The following is an 11,560-nucleotide window of genomic DNA, read 5'->3' on the forward strand; positions in this document are numbered from 1 at the left end:
GAAATGCTATTGAGGTTGATTGTCATTTTCTGCTGTTGTCCTTTTCACAAGAAAGATGCTAACATTATTCAACATGAAGCTGATCAGAGAGGTCCAATAAAAACTCAATACATGATGTTTCTATTATTAACTAAATAAACTATTCATATTAGGATTTGCTATTCCTGGATGTCCTTAGAACATTTGGTTTTCCCATCTTTATCTTTATTTTAACTGTTACTTTTTACTAGCTTCACTTGCCCTTTATCCAGATTTTACCCTCTCAATTCAGACAACAATATTATTCAGTGCGTTTATAGTGTGTAAGCTGTAGTAGCATACTTACTACCTACGCTCTGTTTTCAACAATTTAACTTGAAAACTGGTCCATAATCCAGTAAAACAAACTTCTAGGGACAAAATGCATCAGCAAGATTGATGCTGCTGTTTTAGAGTACACCGAATTTTTCCTTCAACCAAGCCTTTTCGTTCCGAAATCGAGAAAGATCACTCTGAAAAGTCAGCCTTTTCTTATTATACGATATCTTCGCCATTACTAAACTAATAAATAAGGCTCACGCTAGGCGCTCACCTTTTTTGGCTGAGCCATATCGTATCTTGCTGGTAATGGATTTCTTCTTGAATCTTGCTTGATTTAGGCAGGTAAGTGTTACGAGGCTCTTTAAGACTTTCATTAGGAAATCAGACCAAGCTATTGTTCTGGACAATCAATTGTTCTTCAATTTATTAATCAGCAAAAATTAACTGCATAAGTTGTAAACTGATAATAACAGACACAATTTCTAGTTTTACATAGGAAAATTACATTTGAGCAAAATAATTGAAAAATAAAAGATAATAACATTACGTTTCAACGGCCTTGCTAGAGAACAATTTCAGCAACTATTCACTAGAATACTGTAAGGATCTACCGGAATAAGCTTCTTGTGTGACAGGACGATGCTGCTTAATGTAACTTGTAACAGTTGAAGTGCGTGTATGTGTGTGTGTATAACTAACATGCATTACAGTATGGGTTTTACAGAATACACTGGAATTAGCTTCTTGTGAGACAAGACGATGCTGCTTACTGTTTACTTGTAACAGTTGAAGTGTTTGTGTATGACATGCATTAAAGCGTTGCTTTTACAGAATACAAGATTTTACCATCATTTTACAAGCAAACCCAGAATAGGCATCTCACAATTCCTCGCAGCTCTTCCAGATTATGATGAAGTGCTTGAAGTGACAGCAATTGACAATCTTTCCTGGAACACCTATCAAAATGTATAACATGTGATATAATGAATATAAGGCATGACAACCTATAGAAAAATGAAAAAAGAGAATAATGAATATATGGCATGATTCCATTAAGAATACTGGCATAGGCTGCAGAAAATGTATGCTGGTGTGGCATCACTGCAAAACCATTACCATTCTGAAGTGTTCCAACTCTTTACCAAGCTCTTCCTCAAAGTCTTCCACCGATGGCAGCAAATTACCAGGGGAGGGCAGATTTCCTGCTTCAAGTACCTACAGCTTTTGTGGTGTAAATGCCATGACAATGCAAATATTTGAACTTGTACATACAAGAAAGCTACTTATATATCTGTTAGCTAATGAGCTACAAGATTGATGCATGTTTCCTCCCAAGAGAATGGCAGGAAGAGAAATATGCATTTACTTCTACAAACAATTAATAATCTAATATTTGTCCAAGCCTAAACTGAACTTGGGATGGGAAGCGCAATACTCAGTACCTCTTTTACCTCCCTTTCAATTACATTTATACAATCTTCTAGTGAGGTGAACATACCCCTTGGCCATCTAAGTGAAATGGTGCAGGCTTAACTAAACTTGAGTAAGAGGGGGCTAAACAGAGTTGGACCCAATAAAGTATTTAACGCCAAAATAATGAACAGAAAAGAGAACCTATCTATCAACATTAAGTATCACCATCACAACAAAGATCTCCGATGGGCATCTTGCTCTCCTCTTCTGACCGACTCTAAGGATGCATATATTTAAGTAAGCAAACCAACAGGAGGAAAGATCACAGCTGGTCAAGGAGCCAAAAGCTCACTAGCTTAGGCTCTGATCCGAGTAGCATGGGGCTGTGGAATCCCGTGTGAACAACAAGGATCACCTTGCAAAGCTAAATACTCCTGGGTTGCCCCTCGCAGGAACAAATGTAGTTGAATGGAACAGCAGACGGGTTATACATGCCACTGTGCCGAGATATGAGGTGCAGGTGGTGATGATCACCCCGGGGTATGCGCTAGCGCCCTTGACAGACACTCCAAAGCCCGACAATGTAGCAACAGGTATTAGGGGGAAAGTTAGACAAGCGGAGTAAGGAGCAATTTTCCAAAATTCCAATCTCATAGTCATTCTAGACATGCATAGGAGGAGAAAAGGAAAAATGTAACAAGACGATTGGTAGAGATCTGGAAAGGGGCCACTTAAGGAGAAATTTTATTAAATGAGGCACAACAAAACTCCCAGAGAGTCATACCTCGGAGAGACCATTCGAAGCGGAGCCAGAAATTTAAGCCCAACAAAAAAACTGCCTCAACAACCATGGGTGTGTTGGTCTTTTATCCCTACAACTCAGAGTGAGCTGTTGGCAAGAAGACAAACGTCACTTCCATTAATAGTAGATGTAGACATATCTACTTTCTCTCTCAAACTTTTTTTTTGGGGATAAGTTAAACTGCTTTAGACAGACTTCATCAGAAAGGAAACTGCTTGAGACAAAAATGAGCATGGGAAAAAAAAAACATGGCAGAGATGGACAGTGAGCATGAAGAGAAGATATTGGTTAGTGAATGTTTGGAGTTATTTACCACCAAAACTCAATACTTCCAAGTTGGAAGGAAATATCGACCTATCCTTGTTGGTGGTGTATCTGGTGGAAACCTATGTGAAGCTCTTATGTTACCATGGTATGAAGCGGAACAGAGGTGAAGCTCCACCAAATAGCTCCATAGATGCAGAATTTTCCAATTATGAGAAATGCAAAATGTTGAGTAAGCAGCTGGAGGCATTATCTAAGTGTCTTGAGGGAGAAACCTAGCGATGTTCAGAAAATTGAGAACCAAGGAGAGAAGAAGAAGGGGACCACTTAGGACAACCAGTTCAAGAAGGGGTTAGAGAGTTGAAAAAATATAGATTTTTACATTATTTATGGGGAAGAGGAAGCAGAGGGAAAGACAGGATTAACTAGATCATGGAGAAATGAAACCAAAAATATAAGTTAATATGTCAGGGGCCTAAATGACAAAAGTAAAATATGTCGATCCATAGTAGGAGAGCAGACATCTAATGTCTGCAGGAAACCAAAATAGAGTGGTCACAAATACTCATGCATAAAATATGGGCAAAAAATAGATAGAATACACAGATCTCCAGGCAGATTGAGAAGAGGAGAAAATTATTATCTTATGGGATGAAAGAGTATGATCATGCAAGAACGCAATGAGATGTAATTGATCTTTTCAGTCCAATTGTCCATAATGCAAATCTTGGTCTCTTCCAGGGGTTGGTTTTGAATTAGCTGAATCAGAGGTGCTTGGGAACACCATGGGTCCCAAATTTTCATCCTAGACAAATGGAGGCAGTCAATAGTAGTTGTGCAGCCCAATTGATTAGGTAGATATAATTTATTATGTGCCTATCTTCGTATCAGGATGTTGATGATGATGGTTTCTTCTTCCTTTACTTCATATTATAGTTTACCAAGATATAGTAGAGAATATCTGTCAAATGGTCTAATCATCTAAACCAGTCATGTCTCCTCAAGAACAGTTCTTCATCACTTGATAATAAAATCAGAATTATCCTTCAGAAGGAAAATTCCACCTCAAGTAATATTTGAGAATTGCAATTATCACAATCAAAAACTGGCGAGATCTATCATAACAATAAGAGCAGAAAATGCGAACCAATAAACCAAACATATTATGTATTTTCAGAAGACAATGGACCTTGTTGCTGCAGGAAGGAAAACAAAAGATACAACCAAAGATATAACAACAACATACCTAGTGTAATCCCATACTCCTACCTTGGAGGTAGAGATGTTATTTCCGATAGACACTGGACTCAAGGAAAAACAGTTCTAAGCAGTACAAAAACGAAAATAACGAAAATAACGAAAATGAAAAAGTCATGAAAAAATACTATGGAAAGCATGACAAATCAATTTGAACGGTGACTAAAACAAAATAATACAATAATCAAAGTACAAGATGCAGCAAATATAATACATGATAAAATGCCAGAAGCATATTCGCCTCTTTCAATAGCATTAAGAAGCAGTGGTGGAGACAACATAGCGGCACCGGGTACATCTAATGATCTAATCCTGTACTTTCAACACAGAGCATAAATTTGTTGTGCAAAACATGCACTAAATTGCAACAAATAGTAGGTTAAACCCATAACTTCAGAAATATAATGAATTCAACACTAAAAACTTTTAAGAATTGAGCCCATAGAACTTAAATCCTACCGCTCTGTTAAGAAGTTATACCACAAGAGATCAACTGAACAGAATCACACTGGTTCCTCCAAGATATGAGGAAGAGAAACGTAAAGATGCATGTAAAGGTTAAGTACCAATTTATATCCGTCATAGGTATGTGAGAATCCCACATTGTCAATGTTGACCAGCTGAAGTTTCTCCAGTGCAGCAGATATACGAAGAATTGCACAAAGAATTCCGAATTTCCCTCTCATCTAAGGTAGAAAGATAATTGTTAATGATAGCTCTCTGTAAAAACACAATTCTGAGCATCAGTTTCTATAGCACAAAAAAAGAATGATAGCTCTCTGTCAAAAGACAATATGATACCTCTTCTGTTAATTCCTCAGGCACCACATGATCACATTCAGGAAGTTTCTTTCTATGGTACCGCACAAGTAGAGCTATTAACTGGAAGCTGACAAAGATGCCATCAGTTTTCACAATCTGAATGTTGTTCTGACAAAATAAGGGAGACACAATACCTTAACCTCTTCGTCATTATAACCATGCAGATGGCCGCCATTCTACATAGCGAGTTAAGCTTGTCACAATCTATTTCTCAAGGTAGATAAGAGAACTAATACAGCTGAAACCAGATATATAATCATCAAACAATATCAATCACAGAGGCCTCTGACTATCAATCCCTCTAGAGATGGCAATGGAGCAGGGTGGGGGAGTTGTTATGCTAGGCGGGTTGAAAAAAAGAGAGAAAAGAAAAGCGGGGCTGGTTGCAGGTTGCAAGGATTAATGCTACTATTCTGTAATCGTCCATTTAAATGTTTAATATATGTTTCGATTTAGTTTTCTATTGCTTCATTTATACTTCAGCTTTCTTGATGCTTCATATTTCAATAACAGTTCTGTTGTCATATTGTTAGCAAACATTTTTTTATATTCTCTGATTCAGGAAATTATATTTCTGCCAATATTTTTGTAACTTACAATAATAGCAAATCACACTCAAATTATGTTTCCCCAACAGAAGGTCATTTTGGCTACATCAGAAGGGATTCATATTAGTTGATTAATTTATTAGTGTTACAGTGACTATCAAAAAGAAATAAAGAATCACCATTCCAGGCTAAAACTCTAACAAGGATAATTTTAGTTTCAGAATGCTGATATCTGCGTACACCCTCCCCTCCCCAGACCCCACTTGTGGGATCCCACTGGGTATGTTGTTGTTGTTGTAATGCTGATATCTGCAAAAGAAATATTTGACTACTAAACAAGGTACAAAGAGAAAGATCAAGCTTATCTAGTATGTTGCATAAGCCATGTATTAGCCATCCTTGTTTGACTATGTAAATAACAGAGTGGGAAAAAAAAGGAAAAAACATAAAAGATACTGAAGTGGGGCAGGGAGAACTGAAAACACATAAAAACACTATGCCGAGTGAGTTAAAAATTTTGCAGGGTAAGGTCTAACCCACCCCACCCAACGTCATTTGCCATCTCTATACCCCTCTATATCTCTTTTAAGTTTGAAAATCACAGCTTTTCTATCATTAACATGAGAAACTATGCCCTATAGTGTTTGGATTAGTTCACCCAATTTAATCAGCATGTCTAATTATTCAGTTCTATAATCAGAAATAAGTTTCATTACTGTTGAAAATTGCCTTTTCTGCAAATTGACTAACATCTTAGTGAAACTTATTTATTTAATTATCCAATTATCTATTCTAAATCAAAATCAGTATGAGAGTTATAAACCAAATAGGCCATGACATCAATTTAATTATGCCATGCTACTTAGGTGAAGCTCTTGCACACAAATACACCAACCAAACCTTTTTGACGGTTTAGTTTGCAGCATTACATGGACAATTGTTACACAAACTCCTCAACATGCAAAGAGACTGAAATTTATCTGAATCTTCTGAATTAAGAAATAAATACATACCATTATTATATGGTAAGATTGCTTATGATAGCCCTTTTTACCAACATAAAGACCAATTTTTTGAAGCAAACAAGCTGCCTCAAGATACTCAAGATCTTTATCCTCCAAGGAGACAAAGAATCCATCAGAACAATTGCCCGATTCATACCTTTTTCTCAACCCATCAAACATCTCCTACATCATGAACATTAACAAAATCATCTCAAACAGTATTTCCACCCTAAAAATATTGAAACAGAGATGGTGAACTTCTTATTGTTTCCTATTCCGAATTATCAAATACCTTCGCAGCACTAAAGCATAATGCAGCAGATTTCATGCGCTGCTTGTTATTAAACCTTGTCGCGAGCCTCGCTACAGATCTCCACCTCGCATTCGCCCTCAGATCATAATTATCAAAAATCTCTCCTAACTTCTCTGCAATCACACCCTCTCCTAATGCATACCTAGAAACCTCCATCTCCTCAATCTTAAGCTCTTCAAATATTTCCTCCAATAAAACTGCCCCTGCCACAATAAATTCTGACCTCTTCTTGAAAAAGCCCTGTGTTCGAACCTTCCCTTCAACTCTTCTCTCTTCCTCACTCAACCTCTCCACTAAGCACTTCAATTCCTCCGTTGTAAAACTCCAATCCCTCCTACTTTCCTCAGATATACCCACATTTCCCTCCATATTACTTGCATAGCCACGGAAAATCGCCTTCTCAATATTCCTAATTGTTCCTGATGAACCAATCACTTTTTCAATAGCATAATGCTTAACCTTCTCATTTAAGCCCGAGGCATGGATTATAACCTTAATATGTTCCCGCATTTCTGTAACTTCTGGAAATTTTTGAGTTAAAGTGACATGTCCCAATGCTAGTGAAATGGAGAACAAAATCTGCCCCTCTTTGCCAATTACGAACTCTGTAGAGCCACCTCCAATGTCAATTGTAAGAACTGTACGCTCATGAACAGGATGAAATTGAAGTATACCTTGGTATATAAGGCGGGCCTCTTCGAGACCGGAGAGCACGTCAACTTTCAGGCCTAGGGTTTCATCAATCGTTTGAAGGAATTGTGATTGATTGGAAGCTTCTCGAACAGCAGAAGTAGCAACGAGGCGAGAATGGGAGGAAGGAACGCGATGGGACTGGAGAAGCTTCTGGAACTTTCGAAGTGATGTGGTGGCGCGTAGCAGAGAGGCGCTGGAGATGGTGGCGGAGGTAGTGGTAGTGGTAGTATCAAGGCCGAGGAGGACTCTTTCCTTGAACCGGTCGACGGTGAGGAAACGGCCGGTGGAAGGATCGGCGCGAACTATGAGGAGCTTGAAGGAGTTAGTGCCGATGTCTACGGCGGCGAAGAGGTTCTCACAGGTGGCATCCCTGGCGGGAATTGAGGTTGTGTTGGGAGGAATTGGGAGATTGGCCGACATCTATCTCGGCGATGACTGATGTATGACAATTGTTAATTGTTTCTTCTTTGATTTTCTGGAAAAGAAATTACGATTGCGTTAGTTATTTAAATTTTATTGTATCAAAACTCAGTAAGATAAACTAAATGAACTATAGATATGACAGTGATTGCATTTTTACCTTCTTTCTTCTTTTTTTTATCATAGGTTTATTCTTCAAATTATTGATATCTTATAATATATTCAAAGGTTGTATTCATTAAAACAATACTTACCATATAAAATATACAACACAATACATTATGAAACAATACGTAATAATCATACAAACAAAATGTTATAGTAATGGAAATCTTGCTCTAAATAATTTAGAAACCAACTTTTATGACTTTGATTACAAACTTATACATAAGCAAATTAGGGAATCAACAGGTACCAAATCCAAATTGATTTAGAATTGGCAGTCTTGGTCTGATTCCTAATAAAATGAAAGTCTCCTTGTTAGGGAACATAAGAAATGTCACACAGAGTTCTTCAGGGAATCACCAGCACCCTGGAAGAAACAATAAGAGAGAGAGCAAGGTCACCTACGAATATGCCAACAAGAGATAACACTACCGCTGAAGTAGTGGACTCTCCAACTCCCTTAGCACCGTGTGGCGACTCCCCAAGCACAGCTTATGATGGATATAATAGTACCAAACACCTGTGACTTAATCATCGCACTGATAATGTCCCATGACTTAAGAGCTCTCTGAGCAGAATCCAAGATTATATGTTTATGCTAATTCCATAAACACCGTCATCTAAAAGGGCGCTGGATGCCATTCCAACTGTAAAGCACATTAGGGTCAAAAACGGTAAGGCAATGCAGGAAGCAATCACTCTTGGTGTCACCAAATAATCAACAGGATTTGCACCGAGCACTCTCAATGTGTCTGTCTGCTCAGATACCTGCATGGTGCCCAGTTCTGCAGCAAATGCACCACCAACACGGCCAGCAACTACAATTGATGTGACAACTGGACTGAGCTCTCTTGAAAAGGCAAGAGCCAACACCCCACCAACAGATCTATTTAACCCTAATCTAGTAAATTCTCTAACAAATTGGATAGTGAAGGCCATGCTAATGACAGACAACAACTGACTTAGGTCCAATTCTTGCCAACTGTTGAAGAGTATTCCTCCAATGGATTTTACCCTTTATAATCCTTATAATAACCTGCCCCGCCAAGATAAGAACTGACAAGCCCCTCCATAAGTATCTGGGAGCTGACCACTTGTTCACAAACGTGTCTCCTCCATTTTCCCATTCTTCCTGTGTAGATGTGTCCTTTTTAGATGCAGTTGTATCCTCTTCGGGAACAGAGAGACTTGGATAACCATCATTAGAATTAGGAATCACATTGAATCTTTTTGGTTTGGAAGATTTTAGAACCTTCTGAATCTGAGCTCCTTGATTAAAGTCTAATTTTTTCTAAGGAAGCCAATTCAAGCTCAAAAAATTTACTCTTGCGTGATTACTCCCTGTATTATACCTGCTTCTGTAACCCATACAAAACTAATGTGAGACAATCTAAGTGATACAGTATTTTTTAGAAATCCACATCAGAAACTATGCATGGTAAATAAAAAGTTGAATATAAATGCATAGTCGCATGCTATACATCTATATACATAATATTGCACACTTTAATATACAAATGTGAACCCGAGAGAGAGAGAGACCTTCCAGAAAAGTGAAGAAGAGGATAACAATGAGAAGCTGCTTGCATGTTGGTCTCAGACTAGGGCCTTTTAAACGAAATCTTGGGTCTTTTAAGTCTCTATCAGCACAAGAAGATGACCTGCTTTAAGTAAAAAGAAGCATAAAATCATTACAAAGTTAGAATCTCAACCTCAAGGGAAGACATAATTTTAGGTAAAAGATTTGTAAAGGAAGCAGATGGCATCTGTGACATCTAAGACTTTAGGCGTAGAAATCTAAGACATCAGAACTACGGGGTTGAGCAAGTATCTTCTACAGTCCGCATCATCATATGTCATCAGTAACATTATATCCATGGAGGAAGCCCTCCCTGTCAAAGTGCACTGGGTTCGGGTAAACTTTTGCCACTTTGCCCCTCTACTAAATCTCATGGCATTCAACCTATAAAGGTACAGAAATACCCTCACTAAAGATGGTCAAAATAAAACGTCAGGATAAGTTAATAGGTCACTTTCACGTGGCCATTGAATGCATGCATATTGGTCAATCTAATAGAAAGAATCAAAGAAAGCATATAAAAAGTATCTACATTGCTAATGAAGTCCCTCATTCCTCCGCAGTCCACATATTTATGGTGAAGAACATCTTTTGTCATCCTAGAGGTATTCCTCGTGCTCCTCACCACATCCCACCTGAAGGTTTTTCCATCTCCTTAATCATTGGTTATAGAAAAGCTTTGTTTTTTTCTCTTTTGATACTTGGATAACAAAAATACTAGATAGTCAACTGTAAGCTACTAAACAGAATGAGAGAAAATATTGAGGGTAACACGGCAACAAAACTAACAGAAAATGGACTTGCCCCCAAAAACAGTCTAGACACTTCCCAATTCCCACATGGTGAATCCGATATCAAATCCTACTGTTCTTACCCCCCTTTCTCTCCAAATTTTTATATTTCGTGGATTACCTAGTACAAAAGTCTACCTAGTTATCATTTCAACAATAAATCAGAAAGAAGGAAAATGAAACCTATTTTACACAAATTCCTTGGCAATGTAAAATTTCAGATCATGAAAAATACAAAAGAGCGTGAATCAGAGTCCCCTACATGATCGAACAGTCAAACCAGAAAAAAGTCTAACTTCAAATATAGTCGTATTAATCCATGTTCCACCAATTTTCTTACAAAATCTACCCAAAATCTAGAATACATTAGGAAATTTCAGTAAAAATTCGCAGAAAGTACCATTATTTTTGGGCAATTTCACCAACATTTAGCATTCTCTCAACAAATTCAATCTCCTACAATAACACGAATTTTAAATTACTAAAATCTGGTGCTACAAAACAATTAAAGGAATTTACGAGCCACTGCAGTTCTATACACATTTCCAGCCACAGTGCAATCAATTCAAACATATTTAACTCTTCAATTTCGACAAAATTATAAGCAGTTGAAACTTAAAAGGAATATCGAGAAATTGAGCTTTTGAGATTCGAACATGCTTTGGCAGAAACATCTTCTCCACTATCCTTTCCCCTTAATCCTACCCTATATCTATCGCATAAGATGGAACGACGCCGTTGTTACCCACTTCTTTCCGGCCGCCGGAGCAGTTGTGCGTAGAGTTCTTCACTCGCTTTCCCTCAGTCACTCAAGTGCTCCTTCTTTGGGGAGTCTTTCCAGAGTTTAATACACTCTCCGTTCTCATTCTTTCTTTCTTTTTTCTTTTTTTTTTTTGAGTGTGGTTAATTTTATTAATTTTTTGTATTAAATTGAATTAAATTAATTTAATATTTAAAAAAATTATGAAAAATATTGTTTTTTTCCGTCTTGTCGTATTTTTTGAATTTAGTGATTGAAACAAAAAAAAATTATTTTAGTTTTTTATGTATTTCTAAATATTTTGTATTATCAATAATTGCGAATTATAGAATAATTTTTAAATATATAAATTTTATTTTAAAAAACTTAAAGATTTCAAGTTCAAAATTAAATTGTTTAAATTTTGAAATGTGAATTCTACTATATAAA

The 11,560-nt window shown here is 37.2% G+C and overlaps 1 protein-coding gene and 1 pseudogene across 10 annotated transcripts; both read right to left on the bottom strand.

Moving 5' to 3' along the window:
• Nucleotides 1-921: 921 nt before the first annotated feature.
• Nucleotides 922-8,494, bottom strand: LOC129886105 (uncharacterized). Of its 10 annotated transcripts, none has more exons than XM_055960644.1 (8): nt 8,407-8,494; nt 6,703-7,891; nt 6,420-6,593; nt 4,993-5,034; nt 4,838-4,918; nt 4,603-4,722; nt 1,417-1,515; nt 922-1,256 (listed from the first exon to the last, which is right to left on the bottom strand). In XM_055960644.1, the coding sequence occupies exons 2-8, from the start codon at nt 7,834-7,836 to the stop codon at nt 1,206-1,208; spliced, it is 1,701 nt and encodes a 566-aa protein (XP_055816619.1). In that variant the 5' UTR covers nt 7,837-7,891; nt 8,407-8,494; the 3' UTR covers nt 922-1,205. The 10 variants fall into 10 exon arrangements, 8 of the variants coding, with proteins under 8 accessions (XP_055816619.1, XP_055816618.1, XP_055816620.1 ...); XM_055960643.1 differs by having other exon boundaries at nt 8,403-8,472; XM_055960645.1 differs by lacking the exon at nt 8,407-8,494 and having other exon boundaries at nt 6,703-7,328; nt 7,398-7,974.
• Nucleotides 8,169-11,230, bottom strand: LOC129886107 (protein TRIGALACTOSYLDIACYLGLYCEROL 1, chloroplastic-like; annotated as a pseudogene).
• Nucleotides 11,231-11,560: the final 330 nt, after the last annotated feature.

The sequence above is a fragment of the Solanum dulcamara genome, chromosome 4 (assembly GCF_947179165.1).
Source record: "Solanum dulcamara chromosome 4, daSolDulc1.2, whole genome shotgun sequence".
Taxonomy (NCBI): Eukaryota; Viridiplantae; Streptophyta; class Magnoliopsida; order Solanales; family Solanaceae; genus Solanum; species Solanum dulcamara.

Coding starts and splice junctions, on each gene's coding strand:
- LOC129886105 (XM_055960644.1), bottom strand. CDS start 7,836: ATGTCGGCCAATCTCCCAATTCCTCCCAACACAACCTCAATTCCCGCC. Junction 6,594..6,702: donor TATGCTTTAGTGCTGCGAAG/GTATTTGATAAT, acceptor TTCATGATGTAG/GAGATGTTTGATGGGTTGAG. Junction 4,723..4,837: donor CTGAGGAATTAACAGAAGAG/GTATCATATTGT, acceptor TTTCTACCTTAG/ATGAGAGGGAAATTCGGAAT.